Source organism: Ambystoma mexicanum, chromosome 11 (assembly GCF_040938575.1).
Source record: "Ambystoma mexicanum isolate Mex_15411 chromosome 11, UKY_AmexF1_1, whole genome shotgun sequence".
NCBI lineage: Eukaryota > Metazoa > Chordata > Amphibia > Caudata > Ambystomatidae > Ambystoma > Ambystoma mexicanum.
In genome coordinates, this window is record NC_090934.1 from 17,978,247 (window position 1) to 18,001,944 (window position 23,698).

Sequence of the window (23,698 nt, forward strand, 5' to 3'; positions counted from 1 at the left end):
ACCCACCTTCTTTTTTGTACTGTTCCCAAAGGGGACTGCAGGTGATTCTGCCTAACAGGGTCTCGTCCCGTCTTTTATGCTCTATGATGTTTTATGGCTGCGCCCCGATGCCTGCAGCCTTTCGGCGCAAAACAAATACATGAATCGATAAATGAACAGAATAAACCCCCAACTTTACTCAGCTAAGAACTGTCTGCTGGCAATTACAGATTGGATGGACTCTTAATTTCCTGAAAATCCACCCAGACAAGACTGGGAAACTCTTTTTAAATCAAAACCCAAGGCCTTTTCCTCAATCGTTCTGACCAGTGACTTTTGGTAGCTGTCCAGAACTTGAACAAGAAGTAATTCTAACTTTTATTTATAGAGCGCTTATACACAGGTGGAGTGCTTCAAAGCGCTTCAGAAAACCGGGATCATTACGAAGAAAATCAAATGTCGGGTTGAATCGTCCCCTAAGAGGCAGTCAGATTTACCTCCTAGACATTTCTTCCTATCCGAGGGAAAGGAGGGGGCCCGATCTTTCACGGTTCAAGCAGCCAAGGTGTGAAACTCCCTGCCACTATCTCTGCCAAGAGACAGCTGAAAACATTCCTCTTCAACCAGTTCTGAGCGTTTTGATCGTAAATTGAGATGCATGTCTGCTTTCTATCTGATAGCGCCAAGAGGCCTAACGGTGAAAGAAGTGCTTTATTAAAACTACCATAACATAAAATACTTGTCACCTCCACCACCATTGCAGGCCGCAACCCCCTCTCCCCCCATCCCACAGGCCCTTGAGCCACCTCCACGCATGCTCCGACTCCCCCTCCATAGGTCCTTCAGCCACCTCTACCACCACCATCCTAGGACCCAACTACCCTTCCAAAGTTCCTTGAGCCACCCACACCACGTGCCCCAAGTCTCTCCACAGGTCCTTGACTCACCCCCACCACCACTGCAGTCCCCATCAGGGACGGTCTTTGCATAAGGCGTCCCAGCCTCTAGGTGGTGCCGAGAGGAGCAACACACACACAGGCTTTCGCATCATTTAATTTGATAAAGTAGAACGTATACCGTCTACGGCGGAACTATTATAATACGTTTTTTTTTTAATGCTACTGGAATTTTAAGTCAGACTCAGTCTGAGAGCCCCGTCTGACTCACTCCCTGGTGCCTGGCCAGGGACGTCATTTGGGGGTTGATCCCTTGCGATGCCTGACTTGCTCTTTGCGACCCCTACTATATTGAAGAAAATAAACCAGGCGTAAATACGGATTCCCCAAGCGTCCGTTTCTTTTAATATAGCTGCCGGCTCCCTGCCTGCGCTGCTGCGGTGGGCGCCCCTGGGTCTACCTTTCAGTGGTTGCTTAGCAACCACGAAAAGGTATAGGTCTTGAAAGCAGGGGTGGGGCAGGGGTCTCGGGGGCGGTTCTAAATGACATTGGGTGCTTGCTTCCTCCTTCAGTTCACATACAAGGAACACCTTGCAAACATGAAAGCAGCTCTCCCATCCATGGCAGACCCTGGGTGCACCCTAACTCGCCTGCCATGGTTTTGGTTTCTTTAAAAAGCTGGTTGAGAACATCCATCCAGTGTTTCGCACCCATGGTACTTATTGCAGAGGAAGCCTCCACTCGCAGTCAGCAGAGGGGGCTGTGCCAAGCCCCCTTCGATGTTTGCCGGCTGCCCTGCCTTTCACCACTCTTCCCAAAGTGGAGGCAAGGTCCTCCCCATGCCGGCCGGGGCTATGTGGCAAGCTGCAAGGTTCCACCTCAGGAACACCACAGCAACAGGGCATTGAGCGGTGCAATTGGAACCTGTGACAACACACCCAACATAGCGGCTCCAAGCAGATGAGTGCGCGAGTCGCTACGACTCCAAGCAGATGAGTGCTCGAGTCCCTACGACTCCAAGCAGATGAGTGCTCGAGTCGCTATAACTCCAAGCAGATGAGTGCCCGTGTCCCTACGACTCCAAGCAGATGAGTGCTCAAGTCCCTACGACTCCAAGCAGATGAGTGCTTGAGTCCCTACTACTCCATGACTCCAAGCAGATGAGTGCTCGAGTCGCTACGACTCCAAGCAGAAGAGTGCTCGAGTTGCTACAACTCCAAGCAGACGAGTGCTCTAGTCGCTACGACTCCAAGCAGACGAGTGCTCAAGTCGCTCCGACTCCAAGCAGATGAGTGCTCGAGTCGCCACGACTCCAAGCAGATGAGTGCGCGAGTCGCTACGACTCCAAGCAGATGAGTGCTCGAGTCCCTACGACTCCAAGCAGATGAGTGCTCGAGTCGCTATAACTCCAAGCAGATGAGTGCCCGTGTCCCTACGACTCCAAGCAGATGAGTGCTCAAGTCCCTACGACTCCAAGCAGATGAGTGCTCGAGTCCCTACGACTCCATGACTCCAAGCAGATGAGTGCTCGAGTCGCTACGACTCCAAGCAGAAGAGTGCTCGAGTTGCTACAACTCTAAGCAGACGAGTGCTCTAGTCGCTACGACTCCAAGCAGACGAGTGCTCAAGTCGCTCCGACTCCAAGCAGATGAGTGCTCGAATCCCTACGACTCCAAGCAAATGAGTGCTCGAGTCCCTACGACTCCAAGCAGATGAGTGCTCGAGTCGCTATAACTCCAAGCAGATGAGTGCCCGTGTCCCTACGACTCCAAGCAGATGAGTGCTCAAGTCCCTACGACTCCAAACAGATGAGTGCTCGAGTCCCTACGACTCCATGACTCCAAGCAGATGAGTGCTCGAGTCGCTACGACTCCAAGCAGAAGAGTGCTCGAGTTGCTACAACTCCAAGCAGACGAGTGCTCTAGTCGCTACGACTCCAAGCAGACGAGTGCTCAAGTCGCTCCGACTCCAAGCAGATGAGTGCTCGAATCCCTACGACTCCAAGCAGATGAGTGCTCGAGTCCCTACGACTCCAAGCAGATGAGTGCTCGAGTCCCTACGACTCCAAGCAGATGAGTGCTCGAGTCGCTATAACTCCAAGCATATGAGTGCCCGTGTCCCTACGACTCCAAGCAGATGAGTGCTCAAGTCCCTACGACTCCAAGCAGATGAGTGCTCGAGTCCCTACGACTCCATGACTCCAAGCAGATGAGTGCTCGAGTCGCTACGACTCCAAGCAGAAGAGTGCTCGAGTTGCTACAACTCCAAGCAGATGAGTGCTCTAGTCGCTATGACTCCAAGCAGACGAGTGCTCAAGTCGCTCCGACTCCAAGCAGATGAGTGCTCGAATCCCTACGACTCCAAGCAGATGAGTGCTCGAGTCCCTACGACTCCAAGCAGATGAGTGCTCGAGTCGCTATAACTCCAAGCAGATGAGTGCCCGTGTCCCTATGACTCCAAGCAGATGAGTGCTCAAGTCCCTACGACTCCAAGCAGATGAGTGCTCGAGTCCCTACGACTCCATGACTCCAAGCAGATGAGTGCTCGAGTCGCTACGACTCCAAGCAGAAGAGTGCTCGAGTTGCTACAACTCCAAGCAGACGAGTGCTCTAGTCGCTACGACTCCAAGCAGACGAGTGCTCAAGTCGCTCCGACTCCAAGCAGATGAGTACTCGAATCTCTACGACTCCAAGCAGATGAGTGCTCAAGTCCCTACGACTCCAAGCAGATGAGTGCTCGAGTCGCTATAACTCCAAGCAGATGAGTGCCCGTGTCCCTACGACTCCAAGCAGATGAATGCTCAAGTCCCTACGACTCCAAGCAGATGAGTGCTCGAGTCCCTACGACTCCATGACTCCAAGCAGATGAGTGCTCGAGTCGCTACGACTCCAAGCAGAAGAGTGCTCGAGTTGCTACAACTCCAAGCAGATGAGTGCTCTAGTCGCTACGACTCCAAGCAGACGAGTGCTCAAGTCGCTCCGACTCCAAGCAGATGAGTGCTCGAATCCCTACGACTCCAAGCAGATGAGTGCTCGAGTCCCTACGACTCCAAGCAGATGAGTGCTCGAGTCGCTATAACTCCAAGCAGATGAGTGCCCGTGTCCCTACGACTCCAAGCAGATGAGTGCTCAAGTCCCTACGACTCCAAGCAGATGAGTGCTCGAGTCCCTACGACTCCATGACTCCAAGCAGATGAGTGCTCGAGTCGCTACGACTCCAAGCAGAAGAGTGCTCGAGTTGCTACAACTCCAAGCAGACGAGTGCTCTAGTCGCTACGACTCCAAGCAGACGAGTGCTCAAGTCGCTCCGACTCCAAGCAGATGAGTACTCGAATCTCTACGACTCCAAGCAGATGAGTGCTCAAGTCCCTACGACTCCAAGCAGATGAGTGCTCGAGTCGCTATAACTCCAAGTAGATGAGTGCCCGTGTCCCTACGACTCCAAGCAGATGAGTGCTCAAGTCCCTACGACTCCAAGCAGATGAGTGCTCGAGTCCCTACGACTCCATGACTCCAAGCAGATGAGTGCTCGAGTCCCTACGACTCCATGACTCCAAGCAGATGAGTGCTCGAGTTGCTACAACTCCAAGCAGACGAGTGCTCTAGTCGCTACGACTCCAAGCAGACGAGTGCTCAAGTCGCTCCGACTCCAAGCAGATGAGTGCTCGAATCTCTACGACTCCAAGCAGATGAGTGCTCAAGTCCCTACGACTCCAAGCAGATGAGTGCTCGAGTCGCTATAACTCCAAGTAGATGAGTGCCCGTGTCCCTACGACTCCAAGCAGATGAGTGCTCTAGTCGCTACGACTCCAAGCAGACGAGTGCTCAAGTCGCTCCGACTCCAAGCAGATGAGTGCTCGAATCCCTACGACTCCAAGCAGATGAGTGCTCGAGTCCCTACGACTCCAAGCAGATGAGTGCTCGAGTCGCTATAACTCCAAGCAGATGAGTGCCCGTGTCCCTACGACTCCAAGCAGATGAGTGCTCAAGTCCCTACGACTCCAAGCAGATGAGTGCTCGAGTCCCTACGACTCCATGACTCCAAGCAGATGAGTGCTCGAGTCGCTACGACTCCAAGCAGAAGAGTGCTCGAGTTGCTACAACTCCAAGCAGACGAGTGCTCTAGTCGCTACGACTCCAAGCAGACGAGTGCTCAAGTCGCTCCGACTCCAAGCAGATGAGTACTCGAATCTCTACGACTCCAAGCAGATGAGTGCTCAAGTCCCTACGACTCCAAGCAGATGAGTGCTCGAGTCGCTATAACTCCAAGTAGATGAGTGCCCGTGTCCCTACGACTCCAAGCAGATGAGTGCTCAAGTCCCTACGACTCCAAGCAGATGAGTGCTCGAGTCCCTACGACTCCATGACTCCAAGCAGATGAGTGCTCGAGTCCCTACGACTCCATGACTCCAAGCAGATGAGTGCTCGAGTTGCTACAACTCCAAGCAGACGAGTGCTCTAGTCGCTACGACTCCAAGCAGACGAGTGCTCAAGTCGCTCCGACTCCAAGCAGATGAGTGCTCGAATCTCTACGACTCCAAGCAGATGAGTGCTCAAGTCCCTACGACTCCAAGCAGATGAGTGCTCTAGTCGCTACGACTCCAAGCAGACGAGTGCTCAAGTCGCTCCGACTCCAAGCAGATGAGTGCTCGAATCCCTACGACTCCAAGCAGATGAGTGCTCGAGTCCCTACGACTCCAAGCAGATGAGTGCTCGAGTCGCTATAACTCCAAGCAGATGAGTGCCCGTGTCCCTACGACTCCAAGCAGATGAGTGCTCAAGTCCCTACGACTCCAAGCAGATGAGTGCTCGAGTCCCTACGACTCCATGACTCCAAGCAGATGAGTGCTCGAGTCGCTACGACTCCAAGCAGAAGAGTGCTCGAGTTGCTACAACTCCAAGCAGACGAGTGCTCTAGTCGCTACGACTCCAAGCAGACGAGTGCTCAAGTCGCTCCGACTCCAAGCAGATGAGTACTCGAATCTCTACGACTCCAAGCAGATGAGTGCTCAAGTCCCTACGACTCCAAGCAGATGAGTGCTCGAGTCGCTATAACTCCAAGTAGATGAGTGCCCGTGTCCCTACGACTCCAAGCAGATGAGTGCTCAAGTCCCTACGACTCCAAGCAGATGAGTGCTCGAGTCCCTACGACTCCATGACTCCAAGCAGATGAGTGCTCGAGTCCCTACGACTCCATGACTCCAAGCAGATGAGTGCTCGAGTTGCTACAACTCCAAGCAGACGAGTGCTCTAGTCGCTACGACTCCAAGCAGACGAGTGCTCAAGTCGCTCCGACTCCAAGCAGATGAGTGCTCGAATCTCTACGACTCCAAGCAGATGAGTGCTCAAGTCCCTACGACTCCAAGCAGATGAGTGCTCGAGTCGCTATAACTCCAAGTAGATGAGTGCCCGTGTCCCTACGACTCCAAGCAGATGAGTGCTCTAGTCGCTACGACTCCAAGCAGACGAGTGCTCAAGTCGCTCCGACTCCAAGCAGATGAGTGCTCGAATCCCTACGACTCCAAGCAGACGAGTGCTCAAGTCGCTCCGACTCCAAGCAGATGAGTGCTCGAATCCCTACGACTCCAAGCAGATGAGTGCTCGAGTCGCTATAACTCCAAGCAGATGAGTGCCCGTGTCCCTACGACTCCAAGCAGACGAGTGCTCGAGTTGCTACGACTCCAAGCAGACGAGTGCTCTAGTCGCTACGACTCCAAGCAGACGAGTGCTCAAGTCGCTCCGACTCCAAGCAGATGAGTGCTCGAGTCGCCACGACAAGCAGAGGAGAAAAGACCCAGTGCCAGTCAAAGGTCTTGGCAGACATCACAGACCCCGAGGATATGCGGTCGTCTTTTCTGCCACCGCGAGGACACCGCTAAGAATGCTGTAAAGACTTCATGTTTAACCATGGGGGGTATAAAATGCATTAAACCAAGAAAATGTGGGTCAGGCGGAAATACACTGTGAATAGATTGAACCCAACTTCAAGTGAACGGCTGTGAGGGAATGCAGTAATTAACAGAACAATACCGCAAATGCAGTATAACACATGTTATTAGTATCAAAACTATTTTTAAAAAACATTAAATCCGTAAATTCTATTCATAAAAACATCTTGGGCTTTCATAGTTGAAAAAGCACAAAAAATGCAGAAGCATATTGTATGTGGACCTTATATCGGGTCAACACTAAATGGGGGAAACCAGGAGCATAAGATGCACCTACATGCCAATAGATTCGCAGGGCATTCCTGGGCTGCTGTGGCCTAGACTGAATGGGCGAACCTCCCTTCTAATGACTTGGACTAACCAGCCCCTAATAAAGGCACTATGTTTGATAGGTTTCAAGGCGCCACCGTGGGAGAGGTGCTACAATCCTCTGACGCTTCTCTGTCAGCATCCGCTGTTGGTGGTTCAGACAGGCCAGCTCAGAGGGGGCTGGTTCTGCTGGATCCAGATCCGGGCCAGGCCTCCTTGTGAGCTGTTACTGGGTCTGCACCAAACTTAAACCCCGCCCTTTTAGATCTGCTCGACCCGGGACATCTGATATGCCGCGTATTGCAGACAAGTCACTAAGAGAGCTGGTTCTAGATCCAAGAAACATTATAATCACCAATGCAGTGCCACCAGCAAAGTCTGCACCCAGAGAGTTATTGCCACCAGCAAAGTCTGCACCCAGAGAGGTATTGCCACCAGAGAAGTCTGAACCCAGAGAGGTATTGCCACCAGCGAAGCCTACACCCAGAGATGTATTGCCACCAGCGAAGTCTGAACAAAGAGAGGTATTCCCACCAGCGAAGTCGGTAACCATGGAGGTATTGCCACCAGCGAAAATCTCCACCCAGAGAGGTATTGCCACCAGAGAAGCCTGCACCCAGAGAGGTACTGCCACCAGAGAAGTCTGCACCCAGAGATGTATTGCCACCAGCGAAGCCTACACCCAGAGAGGTATTGCCACCAGCAAAGTCTGCACCCAGAGAGGTATTGCCACCAGAGAAGCCTACACCCAGAGATGTATTGCCACCAGAGAAGTCTGAACACAGAGAGGTATTCCCACCAGCGAAGTCTGAACCCAGAGAGGTATTCCCACCAGCGAAGTCTAAACACAGAGAGGTATTGCCTCCAGAGAAGTCTGCACCCCAAGAGGTATTGCCACCAGTGAAGTGTGCACCCAGAGAGGTATTGCATCCAGCGAAGTCAGAGCCCAGAGAGGTATTGCCACCAGAGAAGTCTGCACCCAGAGGGGTATTGCCACCAGAGAAGTCTGCACCCAGAGGGGTATTGCCAGCAGCAAAGTCTACACCCAGAGAGGTATTGCCACCAGCAAGGTCTGCACCCAAAGATGTATTGCCACCAGCAGAATAGGAGCCAAGAGAGGTATTGCCACCAACGTAGTCTACACCCAATGATGTATTGCCACCAGCGAAGTCGGAGCCCAGAGAGGTATTGCCACCAGCGAAGTTTAAACCCAGAGAGGTATTGCCACCAGCGAAGTCTGCATCCAGAGAGGTATTGCCACCAGCGAAGTCTGCACCCAGAGAGATATTGCCACCAGAGAAGTCTGCACCCAGAGAGGTATTGCCACCTGCGAAGTATGTGCCCAGAGAGGTATTGCCACCAGCGTAGTCTGCACCCAGAGAGGTATTGCCACCTGCGAAGTATGTGCCCAGAGGGGTATTGCCGCCAGCGAAGTCTGCACCCAGAGAGGTATTGCCACCAGCGAAGTCTACACCCAGAGAGGTATTGCCACCAGCGTAGACTGCACCCAGAGAGGAAATGCCACCAGCGAAGTCTGCACCCAGAGAGGAAATGCCACCAGCAAAGTCTTCACCCAGAGAAGTATTGCCTCCAGAGAAGTCTGCACCCAGAGAGCTACTGTCACCAGCGAAGTCTGCACCCCAAGAGGTATTGCCACCAGTGAAGTGTGCACCCAGAGAGGTATTGCATCCAGCGAAGTAGTTGGAGCCCAGAGAGGTATTGCCACCAGAGAAGTCTGCACTTAGAGAGGTATTGTCACCAGAGAAGTCTGCACCCAGAGGGGTATTGCCAGAAGCAAAGTCTACACCCAGAGAGGTATTGCCACCAGCGAGGTCTGCACCCAAAGATGTATTGCCACCAGCGACATCTGCACTCAGAGAGGTACTGCCACCAGTGAAGTCTTGTCCCAGAGAGGTATTGCCACCAGCGTAGTCTGAAACCAGAGAGGTATTGCCACCAGTGAAGTCTACATCCAGAGAGGTATTGCCACCAGCGAAATCTGCACTCAGAGAGGTATTGCCACCAGCGTAGTCTGAAATCAGAGAGGTATTGCCACCAGAGAAGTCTGCACCCAGAGGGGTATTGCCACCAGCGAAGTCTACACCCAGAGAGGTACTGCCACCAGCGAAGTCTACATCCAGAGAGGTATTGCCACCAGCGTAGACTGCACCCAGAGAGGTATTGCCACCAGCGAAGTCTGCACCCAGAGAGGTATTGCCTCCAGAGAAGTCTGCACCCAAAGATGTATTGCCACCAGCGAAGTCGGAGCCCAGAGAGGTATTGCCACCAGCAAAGTCTAAACCCAGAGAGGTATTGCCACCAGCGAAGTCTGCACCCAGAGAGGTATTGCCACCAGCGAAATCTGCACCCAGAGAGATATTGCCACCAGCGAAATCGGAGCCCAGAGAGGTATTGCCACCAGCGTAGTCTGTACCCAGAGAGGTATTGCCACCAGCGAAGTCTGCACCCAGAGAGGTATTGCCACCAGCGTAGTCTGCACCCAGAGAGGTATTGCCACCAGTGAAGCCTACACCCAGAGAGGTATTGCCACCTGCGAAGTATGTGCACAGAGGGGTATTGCCTCCAGCAAAGTCTGCACCCAAAGAGGTATTGCCACCAGCGAAGTGTACACCCAGCGAGGTATTGCCAGCAGCGTAGACTGCACCCAGAGAGGAAATGCCACCAGTGAAGTCTGCACCCAGAGAGGAAATGCCTCCAGAGAAGTCTGCACCCAGAGAGCTATTGCCACCAGCGAAGTCTGCACCCCAAGAGGTATTGCCACCAGTGAAGTGTGCACCCAGAGAGGTATTGCATCAAGCGAAGTAGTCGGAGCCCAGAGAGGTATTGCCACCAGAGAAGTATGCACTTAGAGAGGTATTGCCACCAGAGAAGTCTGCACCCAGAGGGGTATTGCCAGCTGCAAAGTCTACCACCAGCGCGGTATTGCCACCAGCAAGGTCTGCACCCAAAGATGTATTGCCACCAGCGACATCTGCACTCAGAGAGGTATTGCCCCCAGTGAAGTCTTGTCCCAGAGAGGTATTGCCACCAGCGTAGTCTGAAATCAGAGATGTATTGCCACCAGCAAAGTCTACACCCAGAGAGGTATTGCCACCAGCGTAGACTGCAACCAGAGAGGTATTGCCACCAGCGAAGTCTGCACCCAGAGAGGTATTTCCACCAACGAAGTCTGAACCCAGAGAGGTATTGCCTCCAGAGAAGTCTGCACCCAAAGATGTATTGCCACCAGCGAAGTCTGCACCCGGAGAGGTATTGCCACCAGTGAAGTGTGCACCGAGCGATGCATTGCCACCAGCGAAGTCGGAGCCCAGAGAGCTATTGCCACCAGCGAAGTCTAAACCCAGAGAGGTATTGCCACCAGCGAAGTATGCACCCAGAGAGGTATTGCCACCAGCGAAGTCTGCACCAAAAGAGATATTGCCACCAGCAAGGTCTGCACCCAAAGATGTATTGCCACCAGTGACATCTCCACTCAGAGAGGTATTGCCACCAGTGAAGTCTTGCCCCAGAGAGGTATTGCCACCAGCATAGTCTGAAATCACAGATGTATTGCCACCAGCGAAGTCTGCACCCGGAGAGGTATTCCCACCAGCGAAATCTGCACCCGGAGAGGTATTGCCACCAGTGAAGTGTGCACCGAGAGAGGTATTGCATCCAGCGAAGTCGGAGCCCAGAAAGGTATTGCCACCAATGAAGTGTGCACCCAGAGAGCTATTGCCACCAGAGAAGTGTGCACCCAGAGGGGTATTGCCACCAGCGAAGTCTGCACCCGGAGAGGTATTGCCACCAGTGAAGTGTGCACCGAGAGAGGTATTGCCTCCAGAGAAGTCTGCACCCAAAGATGTATTGCCACCAGCGAAGTCTGCACCCGGAGAGGTATTGCCACCAGTGAAGTGTGCACCGAGAGAGGTATTGCCTCCAGAGAAGTCTGCACCCAAAGATGTATTGCCACCAGCAAAGTCGGAGCCCAGAGAGGTATTGCCACCAGCGAAGTCTAAACCCAGAGAGGTATTGCCACCAGCAAAGTCTGCACCCAGAGAGGTATTCCCACCAGCGAAGTCTGCACCCAGAGAGATATTGCCACGAGCGAAATCGGAGCCCAGAGAGGTATTGCCACCAGCGTAGTCTGTACCCAGAGAGGTATTGCCACCAGCGAAGTCTCCACCCAGAGAGGTATTGCCACCAGCGCAGTCTGCACCCAGAGAGGTATTGCCACCTGCGAAGTATGTGCCCAGAGGGGTATTGCCGCCAGCGAAGTCTGCACCCAAAGAGGTATTGCCACCAGCGAAGTCTACACCCAGCGAGGTATTGCCACCAGCGTAGACTGCACCCAGAGAGGAAATGCCACCAGTGAAGTCTGCACCCAGAGAGGAAATGCCTCCAGAGAAGTCTGCACCCAGAGAGCTATTGCCACCAGCGAAGTCTGCACCCCAAGAGGTATTGCCACCAGTGAAGTGTGCACCCAGAGAGGTATTGCATCCAGCGAAGTAGTCGGAGCCCAGAGAGGTATTGCCACCAGAGACGTATGCACTTAGAGAGGTATTGTCACCAGAGAAGTCTGCACCCAGAGGGGTATTGCCACCAGAGAAGTCTGCACCCAGAGGGGTATTGCCAGCAGCAAAGTCTACCACCAGAGAGGTATTGCCACCAGCAAGGTCTGCACCCAAAGATGTATTGCCACCAGCGACATCTGCACTCAGAGAGGTATTGCCACCAGTGAAGTCTTGTCCCAGAGAGGTATTGCCACCAGCGTAGTCTGAAATCAGAGATGTATTGCCACCAGCAAAGTCTACACCCAGAGAGGTATTGCCACCAGCGTAGACTGCACCCAGAGAGGGATTGCCACCAGCGAAGTCTGCACCCAGAGAGGTATTTCCACCAACGAAGTCTGAACCCAGAGAGGTATTGCCTCCAGAGAAGTCTGCACCCAAAGATGTATTGCCACCAGCGAAGTCTGCACCCGGAGAGGTATTGCCACCAGTGAAGTGTGCACCGAGAGATGTATTGCCACCAGCAAAGTCGGAGCCCAGAGAGGTATTGCCACCAGCGAAGTCTAAACCCAGAGAGGTATTGCCACCAGCGAAGTATGCACCCAGAGAGGTATTGCCACCAGCGAAGTCTGCACCAAGAGAGATATTGCCACCAGCAAGTTCTGCACCCAAAGATGTATTGCCACCAGTGACATCTCCACTCAGAGAGGTATTGCCACCAGTGAAGTCTTGCCCCAGAGAGGTATTGCCACCAGCATAGTCTGAAATCACAGATGTATTGCCACCAGCGAAGTCTGCACCCGGAGAGGTATTCCCACCAGCGAAATCTGCACCCGGAGAGGTATTGCCACCAGTGAAGTGTGCACCGAGAGAGGTATTGCATCCAGCGAAGTCGGAGCCCAGAAAGGTATTGCCACCAGTGAAGTGTGCACACAGAGAGCTATTGCCACCAGAGAAGTGTGCACCCAGAGGGCTATTGCCACCAGCGAAGTCTTCACCCAGAGAGGTATTGCCAGCAGAAAAGTCTACACCCAGAGAGGTATTGCCACCAGCAAGGTCTGCACCCAAAGAGGTATTGCCACCTGTGAAGTCTGCACCCGGCACTGGGGATCAAGGTGTTGGCCTGGCTTCATGAAAGAATTGGACCAGGGATTGCCAGAGGATGGGATCTGAAGGTCCTGCCTAGGATCATGTTGGGAGAGTGTTGTACGCAAGCCCCCGGGGGCTCTATACTCATTGGCTGTGGTCACAGTCATCTCCCTATCTTCCTGGCAAACTGTAACAATTTCCTTAACTCACCCTCCGATTGGAAATCTCTTCCAGCTCCTGTTTTTGCTGTTTTTCTCATGATTATACTGTGTTTACCTTGTATGTTTGTTTGTGTGCACTGAGGCCCATGATCGTGCTGAACAATATAGGAATTAAAATAAATAAATAAGTCGGGTCCCTTCGCGGAATTACCCAGGCCATCTACGGATGCCGGGCCTGGACACGGGGCCGCAGTGAAGCCACAGCCCAGGGGCGCCACACAGGCAGGGTGCATGGCGCCTTCACCATGCGTTTGGTCTTTAGTTCATAGAAGAACCAAATTGGCTGGTATATGTGATTTTAAACAGTTGAGAAATTCTGTCGGCAGCAGCGTGGTGCATAAGACATTCCCTTCCAGCTATCTGCACGGCCTCGTGAAAACGCGGAGCACAATGGAAACAAGCATTGGCAAAGCCAGTGTGTTTTTACTGTCTCATGCCAAGCGCTCGAACCCAAACTAGAACCGTCTGGAGGAGGGACCCGCCTGGGCTGAAGGCCGGCAACTGCTAGTATCTGTGAGACAAAAAAGAGCTCATAATTAGGGTCAAGTACCAAACGCTGCCAAAAAAGGTCCATTGCTGGAGGGCAAACGGGTGAGGAAGCGCCCCGACGAGCTTACTCTGCTTATAGGCGCGTGTAGATGCGAGCAGCCAAGGCCAGTCCCCGACTCACGTGCCAATTGGACAGGCAACAGTCAGTAATTGTAGAATCCAGACCCCAACCACAGCAGAGGCCCGCCGCCAATGCTTTCCCCTGGCCAATCAGCAAGCTTGAAACGGAGGCTCTAACAACTGATAGCGGCTGCATTCAATGCTTCCCTGTGTGCTGTGTACACCCTGGGCACTGGCCAGTGAGACATGGGTACCGCGTGCCACAGGAAGCCGGCTCAGGCGGCCCTTCCCCTCACTCTCCCGGCACTGGAGCCCTGACCATCAGGCTCTGGTGCGGGCTTGATCCGCATCGTCCACGTGAGAGGCCCTCGTCTTCACCTGGAGAGCCCTCCCTGTGGGATCCAACGCTTGGCTGCCCACCCCACATGCAACAGGACATACAAGCTCTGCATCCCTAGTGCCCAGGCCACTCTGCCAGGGTGGCAGCTAGGGGCTACATAGTCCACTGTCTACCAACAAATAAACCTTTCACGAGGGCCCAGAGTCATCAGCATTCACTGGCGGCCAATGGATACGGAAGAGCAGCCCTGTGCCTGGAAGCTGGTTTCTGACCACGGAGCACTATAAACAAACAAATAACCTAACGTCCATTTCTTCCAATCCTTCCTTGGTACATCTCTCTCAAGCTTTGTACTGACCCAACTCTTGCAGCCCATCCTTGAACCATTTCTCTCAAGCCTACCTCTCCTAACCATTGCTTCCAAACCTTAACCTGACCCATGTCCCTCAAGCTTTTCTAAAAATCATCTCTTACCCACTGTCAACTCCTCCTGACCCACCTCTATCTATGTCTGTCTACCTTTCCTCTACCGATCACTCAAGCTTTTCACTGACCACTCACTTCCCTTAGTCATTGCCCTCAAGCTTTGCTCTCACCCATCTCTTCCAATCCTTCCTTGGCCCATCTCTCTCAAGTCTAGCTCTTTTAACCATTGCTTCCAACACTTCTCCCGATTTATTTTTCTGAAGCTTTGCTATAGCCCATCTTTCCAAACCCTTTTTAAGCACTCTCTGTCAAGCTTTGTATCAACCAATCCCATTTAACTCCTCCTTGACCCATCACTCTCAAGCTTTGCTCTGACCTACTTCTTTCACTCTTTCTTGACCCATCGCTCTCAAGCTTTGCTCTGACCTACATCTTTCAACTCTTTCTTGGCCCATCTCTCTCAAGGTTTGCTCTGACCTACTTCTTTCAACCCTTTCTCGGCCCATTGCTCTCAAACTTTGCTCTGACCTACTTCTTTGAACCCTTTCTTGACCCGTCGCTCTCAAGCTTTGCTCTGACCTACTTCTTTCAACTCTTTCTTGGCCCATCGCTCTCAAGCTTTGTTCTAACCTACTTTTTTCAACTCTTTCTTGGCCCATCGCTCTCAAGCTTTGCTCTGACCTACTTCTTTCAACCCTTTCTTGGCCCATTGCTCTCAAACTTTGCTCTGACCTACTTCTTTGAACCCTTTCTTGACTCATCGCTCTCAAGCTTTGCTCTGACCTACTTCTTCCAACTCTTTCTTGCCCCATCGCTCTCAAGCTTTGTTCTGACCTACATCTTTCAACTCTTTCTTGGCCCATCGCTCTCAAGGTTTGCTCTGACCTACTTCTTTCAACCCTTTCTCGGCCCATTGCTCTCAAACTTTGCTCTGACCTACTTCTTTGAACTCTTTCTTGACCCGTCGCTCTCAAGCTTTGCTCTGACCTACTTCTTTCAACTCTTTCTTGGCCCATCGCTCTCAAGCTTTGTTCTAACCTACTTCTTTCAACTCTTTCTTGGCCCATCGCTCTCAAGCTTTGCTCTGACCTACTTCTTTCAACCCTTTCTTGGCCCATTGCTCTCAAACTTTGCTCTGACCTACTTCTTTGAACCCTTTCTTGACTCGTCGCTCTCAAGCTTTGCTCTGACCTACTTCTTCCAACTCTTTCTTGCCCTATCACTCTCAAGCTTTGTTCTGACCTACATCTTTCAACTCTTTCTTGGCCCATCGCTCTCAAGGTTTGCTCTGACCTACTTCTTTCAACCCTTTCTCGGCCCATTGCTCTCAAACTTTGCTCTGACCTACTTCTTTGAACCCTTTCTTGACCCGTCGCTCTCAAGCTTTGCTCTGACCTACTTCTTTCAACTCTTTCTTGGCCCATCGCTCTCAAGCTTTGTTCTAACCTACTTCTTTCAACTCTTTCTTGGCCCATCGCTCTCGAGCTTTGCTCTGACCTACTTCTTTCAACCCTTTCTTGGCCCATTGCTCTCAAACTTTGCTCTGACCTACTTCTTTGAACCCTTTCTTGACTCGTCGCTCTCAAGCTTTGCTCTGACCTTCTTTCAATTCTGTCTTGCCCCATCGCTCTCAAGCTTTGTTCTGACCTACTTCTTTCAACTCTTTCTTGGCCCATTGCTCTCAAACATTGCTCTGACCTACTTCTTTGAACCCTTTCTTGGCCCATTGCTCTCAAACTTTGCTCTGACCTACTTCTTTGAACCCTTTGAGCCACCAATCTGATGCTTTGCTCTGACCTACTTCTTTCAACCCTTTCTTGACTCGTCGCTCTCAAGCTTTGCTCTGACCTACTTCTTTCAACTCTTTCTTGCCCCATCGCTCTCAAGCTTTGTTCTGACCTACTTCTTTCAACTCTTTCTTGGCCCACTGCTCTCAAACATTGCTCTTACCTACTTCTTTGAACCCTTTCTTGGCCCATTGCTCTCAAACTTTGCTCTGACCTACTTCTTTCAACCCTTTCTTGACTCGTCGCTCTCAAGCTTTGCTCTGACCTACTTCTTTCAACTCTTTCTTGGCCCATTGCTCTCAAACTTTGCTCTGACCTACTTCTTTGAACCCTTTCTTGAGCCATCACTCTGATGCTTTGCTCTGACATACTTCTTTCAACTCTTTCTTGCCCCATCGCTCTCAAGCTTTGTTCTGACCTACTTCTTTCAACTCTTTCTTGACCCATTGCTCTCAAACATTGCTCTGACCTACTTCTTTGAACCCTTTCTTGACTCGTCGCTCTCAAGCTTTGCTCTGACCTACTTCTTTCAACCCTTTCTTGACTCGTCGCTCTCAAGCTTTGCTCTGACCTACTTCTTTCAACCCTTTCTTGACTCGTCGCTCTCAAGCTTTGCTCTGACCTACTTCTTTCAACCCTTTCTTGGCCCATTGCTCTCAAACATTGCTCTGACCTACTTCTTTGAACCCTTTCTTGAGCCATCACTCTGATGCTTTGCTCTGACCTACTTCTTTCAACCCTTTCTTGACTCGTCACTCTCAAGCTTTGCTCTGACCTACTTCTTTCAACCCTTTCTTGGCCCATTGCTCTCAAGCATTGCTCTGACCTACTTCTTTGACCTACTTTTGACCTTTCTTGAGCCATCACTCTGATGCTTTGCTCTGACCTAGGTCTTTCAACCCTTTCTTGAGCCATCACTCTGATGCTTTGCTCTGACCTAGGTCTTTCAACCCTTTCTTGAGCCATCACTCTGATGCTTTGCTCTGACCTAGGTCTTTCAACTCTTTCTTGCCCCATCGCTCTCAAGCTTTGCTCTGACCTACTTCTTTCAACTCTTTCTTGGCCCATTGCTCTCAAACTTTGCTCTGACCTACTTCTTTGAACCCTTTCTTGGCCCATTGCTCTCAAACTTTGCTCTGACCTACTTCTTTGAACCCTTTCTTGGCCCATTGCTCTCAAACTTTGCTCTGACCTACTTCTTTGAACCCTTTCTTGGCCCATTGCTCTCAAACTTTGCTCTGACCTACTTCTTTGAACCCTTTCTTGGCCCATTGCTCTCAAACATTGCTCTGACCTACTTCTTTGAACCCTTTCTTGAGCCATCGCTCTGAAGCTTTGCTCTGACCTACTTCTTTGAACCCTTTCTTGAGCCATTGCTCTCAAACATTGCTCTGACCTACTTCTTTGAACCCTTTCTTGAGCCATTGCTCTCAAACATTGCTCTGACCTACTTCTTTGAACCCTTTCTTGAGCCATCACTCTGATGCTTTGCTCTGACCTACTTCTTTGAACCCTTTCTTGAGCCATCACTCTGATGCTTTGCTCTGACCTACTTCTTTGAACCCTTTCTTGAGCCATCACTCTGATGCTTTGCTCTGACCTAGGTCTTTCAACTCTTTCTTGCCCCATCGCTCTCAAGCTTTGCTCTGACCTACTTCTTTCAACTCTTTCTTGGCCCATTGCTCTCAAACTTTGCTCTGACCTACTTCTTTGAACCCTTTCTTGGCCCATTGCTCTCAAACTTTGCTCTGACCTACTTCTTTGAACCCTTTCTTGGCCCATTGCTCTCAAACTTTGCTCTGACCTACTTCTTTGAACCCTTTCTTGGCCCATTGCTCTCAAACTTTGCTCTGACCTACTTCTTTGAACCCTTTCTTGGCCCATTGCTCTCAAACATTGCTCTGACCTACTTCTTTGAACCCTTTCTTGAGCCATCGCTCTGAAGCTTTGCTCTGACCTACTTCTTTGAACCCTTTCTTGAGCCATTGCTCTCAAACATTGCTCTGACCTACTTCTTTGAACCCTTTCTTGAGCCATTGCTCTCAAACATTGCTCTGACCTACTTCTTTGAACCCTTTCTTGAGCCATCACTCTGATGCTTTGCTCTGACCTACTTCTTTGAACCCTTTCTTGAGCCATCACTCTGATGCTTTGCTCTGACCTACTTCTTTGAACCCTTTCTTGAGCCATCACTCTGATGCTTTGCTCTGACCTACTTCTTTGAACCCTTTCTTGAGCCATCACTCTGATGCTTTGCTCTGACCTACTTCTTTGAACCCTTTCTTGAGCCATCACTCTGATGCTTTGCTCTGACCTACTTCTTTCTTTTTATTTATTTATTTATTTATTGTTGTATTTTTGTCCATGAAGAACTTTTACAACACTACATACAAAAATAGATTTACAATCATTAACAACAGAAGAAAAAAAGATAAAATTCATCATATATAAATATACACATCAGTACTAATATACAAGACTTCTAATTCATATAAGCTGGAAATTCCTATGATTTTCATGTTAAGACATTTGGTTGTTTTTCAATTAATTACTTCATTGTAGTTAGAATAATTTATTCCAAACATCATCACCCATTCTCCATTTGTTTAAATATTGTTTGCCACTAAAGCACTCAAAGAAACGGTGCACCACAGTCCAAACATCGTATAATGCGATAATCAAAACTTCAGAGGAAGAATTAAGACACATGTTCCAGAAGTGGGTAGTCGCTGCCCATTCAAAGTGGTGATAATAACAACAGTAACGAGCCCTGTAAAGGGCCTCCAGTTTTGGACATAATGTAAGCACATGTTGCACTGTCTCCGGTATGGCTGCCACTTTCCATGGGTGGCTCTTACAGGTAATTAATTGGTCAGTATGCATCAAAAGTCGAAATCTCTGCACATCAGGACGAGGACACTTCAACAAATACAGCTCTGGGGTACAGCAGCTATACACAATACCTTCAAGGAAAGAATCCTTTTTAAGGCCACTTAGGTGATTGATAGAGGCTTCCCAGTCGTTCATACAGGATTTCTTCTTAAATGACTTTTTTATACACTTGTATCTGCCACAGATTGATCGCTCAATTGACCAGTTCTTACTTAAATAAGACTTTCTGCACATGGCATCGTAAGAATTTATAGACACTACTTCTTTCAACCCTTTCTTGACCCGTCGCTCTCAGGCTTTGCTCTGACTTACTCCTTTCAACCCTTTCTTGACCCGTCGCTCTCAGGCTTTGCTCTGACCTACTCCTTTCAACCCTTTCTTGACCCATCGCTCCCAAGCTTTGCTCTGACCCATCTTTTCCAATCCTTTCTTGACCCGTCGCTCTCAAGCTTTGCTCTGACCTACTCCTTTCAACCCTTTCTTGACCCATCGCTCTCAAGCTTTGCTCTGACCCATCTTTTCCAATCCTTTCTTGACCCATCGCTCTCAAGCGTTGCTCTGACCCATCGTTTGCAATTCTTTCCTGACCCATCGCTCTCAAGCTTTGTTCTGACCCCTCTTTTCCAATCCTTTCTTGACCCGTCGCTCTCAAGCTTTGCTCTGACCTACTCCTTTCAACCCTTTCTTGACCCATCGCTCTCAAGCGTTGCTCTGACCCATCTTTTCCAATCCTTTCTTGACCCATCGCTCTCAAGCGTTGCTCTGACCCATCTTTTCCAATCCTTTCTTGACCCATCGCTCTCAAGCTTTGCTCTGACCCATCTTTTGCAATTCTTTCCTGACCCATCGCTCTCAAGCTTTGTTCTGTCCCCTCTTTTCCAATCCTTTCTTGACCCGTCACTCTCAAGCTTTGCTCTGACCTACTCCTTTCAACCCTTTCTTGACCCTTCTCTCTCAAGCTTTGCTCTGACCTACTCCTTTCAACCCTTTCTTGACCCATCGCTCTCAAGCTTTGTTCTGACCCCTCTTTTCCAACCCTTTCTTGACCCATCGCTCCCAAGCTTTGCTCTGACCTACTCCTTTCAACCCTTTCTTGACCCGTCGCTCTCAAGCTTTGCTCTGACCTACTCCTTTCAACTCTTTCTTGACCTGTCACTCTCAAGCTTTGCTCTGATCTACTCCTTCCAACCCTTTCTTGACGCATCGCTCTCAAGCTTTGTTCTGACCCATCTTTTCCAATCCTTTCTTGACCCATCGCTCTCAAGCTTTGCTCTGATCTACTCCTTCCAACCCTTTCTTGACCCATCGCTCTCAAGCTTTGCTCTGACCCATCTTTTCCAATCCTTTCTTGACCCATGCTCTCAAGCTTTGTTCTGACCCATCTTTTCCAATCCTTTCTTGACCCGTCGCTCTCAAGCTTTGCTCTGACCTACTCCTTCCAACCCTTTCTTGACCCATCGCTCTCAAGCTTTGCTCTGACCCATCTTTTCCAATCCTTTCTTGACCCATCGCTCTCAAGCTTTGCTCTGACCCATCTTTTCCAATCCTTTCTTGACCCATCACTCTGAAGCTTTGCTCTGACCCATCTTTTCCAATCCTTTCTTGACCCATCACTCTCAAGCGTTGCTCTGACCCATCTTTTCCAATCCTTTCTTGACCTGTCGCTCTCAAGCTTTGCTCTGACCTACTCCTTTCAACCCTTTCTTGACCCATCACTCCCAAGCTTTGCTCTGACCCATCTTTTCCAATCCTTTCTTGACCCGTCGCTCTCAAGCTTTGCTCTGATCTACTCCTTTCAACCCTTTCTTGACCCATCGCTCTCAAGCTTTGCTCTGACCCATCTTTTCCAATCCTTTCTTGACCCATCGCTCTCAAGCGTTGCTCTGACCCATCTTTTCCAATCCTTTCTTGACCCATCGCTCTCAAGCGTTGCTCTGACCCATCTTTTCCAATCCTTTCTTGACCCATGCTCTTCTGACCCATCTTTTCCAATCCTTTCTTGACCCATCACTCTCAAGCTTTGCTCTGACCTACTCCTTTCAACCCTTTCTTGACCCATCGCTCCCAAGCTTTGTTCTGACCCATCTTTTCCAACCCTTTCTTGACCCATCGCTCCCAAGCTTTGCTCTGACCCACCTTTTCTAACCCTTTCTTGACCCATCGCTCTCAAGCTTTGCTCTGACCCACCTTTTCTAACCCTTTCTTGACCCATGCTCTCAAGCTTTGTTCTGACCCCTCTTTTCCAACCCTTTCTTGACCCATCGCTCCCAAGCTTTGCTCTGACCTACTCCTTTCAACCCTTTCTTGACCCGTCGCTCCCAACCTTTGCTCTGACCTACTCCTTTCAACCCTTTCTTGACCCGTCGCTCTCAACCTTTGCTCTGACCTACTCCTTTCAACTCTTTCTTGACCCTTCGCTCTCAACCTTTGCTCTGACCTACTCCTTTCAATCCTTTCTTGACCCATCACTCTCAAGCTTTGCTCTGACCCATCTTTTCCCATCCTTTCTTGACCCATCACTCTGAAGCTTTGCTCTGAGGTCTGACCCTTGTTGCCAACCCTTCCTTGGCCCAGCTGTCTCGAGCCTTCCCCTATGCCCCAGGCAATGCCAGCTGCGCCTGGTGCCACTCACCCATGTTGACGAAGCTCATGACCGTGTCCGCCTGGCTGATGACTGCGCCCAGAGGGGGGGTCTGGGTGCTGAGGCTGGTCAGCACTGGGCGGGAGACCCCCTGCGGCCCATCCTCCCCCTCCTCCTCCTCCTCGCTGGCCATGGCATGGTACAGGTCCAGCATGAAGAGGGGGGCAGAGGAAGGCAGCTTGGCTCCGGCCCCGGGCCGCGGCCGCCCGGGCAGCCCCAGGATGGACAGGATCTCACGCTGCATGTCCCGCCTCTCGCGGCCACTCAGCCGCCGCTGGATGAAACTCGAGTGGACGTGGTTCCTCATGAAGCTTCCAGTGGCCGTGTCCCACAGGAGCCCGAGGGCCCAGGCCAGGGCCCAGAGGTGGCCCCGAGAGCAGCCCATGGGGCCCCCCCGTCTCTGCACCTGCAGCCAAGACTCGAGAAGCCGGGCCAGTCCTCACCAAAGCGCCTCTCCCAACAGCACAGAGGCAGCACTATTCCGCCCTGAAGGAGCCAGGGGGGGCTGGGGCAGACGCCAGGCCCCGCCACCACCTACAAGGCGGCCATTCAGACCCGCGCATCGAGGAGTTGTGTCAAAAAATAAACTGAAGTGGAGGACAGGGGGGGGGGGTCAGAGGGTCACCTGTGTGGGCTTCCGGGAAAGGACCGGACTCCGCGAACCTTAGAAGTCCGTACCTGGCGCCAAAGATCCGCGAACCAGCCGGGGGGTGGGACAGGGGATTGCTAATGGCGGACAACGAGAAATGCTGATCAGGGAAGTGTAGTGCTGGGCGCAGAATGCAGCGCTAGAGACAGGTCCCGGGAAAGAGCGCAAGAGAAGAGTGCAGGGCTATGGGAGAGTGCAGGGCTTTGGGAGAGTGCAGGGCTATGGGAGAGTGCAGGGCTATAGGAGAGTTCAGGGCTATTGGAGAGTGCAGAGAGTGCAGGGCTATGGGAGAGTGCAGAGCTAATGGAGAGTGCAGGTCTATGGGAGAGTGCAGAGCTAATGGAGAGTGCAGGTCTATGGGAGAGTACAGAGCTAAGGGAGAGTGCAGAGCTTTGGGAGAGTGCAGGGCTATGGGAGAGTGCAGGGCTATGGGAGAGTGCAGGTCCTGGGCCCCAGCGGGCGGCGCCTGGCATACGCAGGGGAAGGAAGACAGGTCCCGAGGAGATGGCAGGTCAGGGCGCAGCCCTGCCCCACACTTCTGAGCTTCTGGGTGGGTGCAGTGACGGTCACGGGAAGTGTGCAGTGTTCAAGAACGCAGGAGGACTGCAGACAGTGCTGGAGTGCTGGGGCGGAGTGCTGGTCCTGGGTGAGGTGCAGTGCTCGGACAGAGTGCTGGTCCTGGGTGTGGTGCAGTGCCCGGGCAGAGTGCTGGTCCTGGGTGGAGTGCAGTGCCCGGGCAGAGTGCTCGTCCTGGGTGGAGTGCAGTGCCCGGGCAGAGTGCTAGTCCTGGATGGGTGCAGTGCTGGAGTGGGTCCCGGGCAGAGTACAGCTCCCGTGCAGTTTGCAGTGCTGTGACAGAGTGAGTGCCGCTCCTGGCCAGAGTGCTGCGCTGGAGCAGAGTTCAGCTCCTGACCAGGGTGCAGTGCTGGAGCGGGTCCTGGGCAGGGTACAGCCCCTGAGCAGTGTGCAGTTCTGGTGCAGGTCTTGGTAGAGTGCCGCTCCTGGCCAGAGTGCTGCGCTGGAGCGCAGGGTGCGGTTCCCTAGCAGGTCGTGGCCAGAGTGCTGTGCTGGAGCAGAGTGTAGTCCTGGGTGCTGCTACCCGCTGTCCTCCCTCCTGTTACCCCGCCTGCGGTGCTGCTCCTCCAGCCCCCCCCCCCCCGCCCCCTCTTGATTTTAGGTGTTCACTTACCACTCCCGGCGCAGGGAACTGGAGCGCCTCTCGGGGATGGGAAACCTCTCGGGGTCTGACGGGAAAGACTCCACTGAGGCAGGCGATTGGGCCGGGAACCGGGACATGCTTCTCTGGGATGGGGAGTGCATCGGCACGCCGGGCTCCGTGTCTGCCGCTCAGGAAATGGGGGAAAGCCCCGAATGTCTGGGCAGGACATAGTCCTGGGTGTCT

General features: G+C 51.7%; 1 protein-coding gene across 1 annotated transcript in view; it reads right to left on the minus strand.

Moving 5' to 3' along the window:
• The window catches only part of BMP8A (bone morphogenetic protein 8a), a 227,877-nt gene extending 204,507 nt beyond the window's left edge, over window positions 1-23,370 (minus strand). Inside the window, exon 1 of the mRNA XM_069622415.1 lies at window positions 21,639-23,370. Coding sequence (XP_069478516.1) covers window positions 21,639-22,032 — 394 coding nt within the window. The 5' untranslated portion in view covers window positions 22,033-23,370. The remainder of the gene's footprint in view (window positions 1-21,638) is intronic.
• Between the last annotated feature and the right edge of the window lie 328 nt (window positions 23,371-23,698).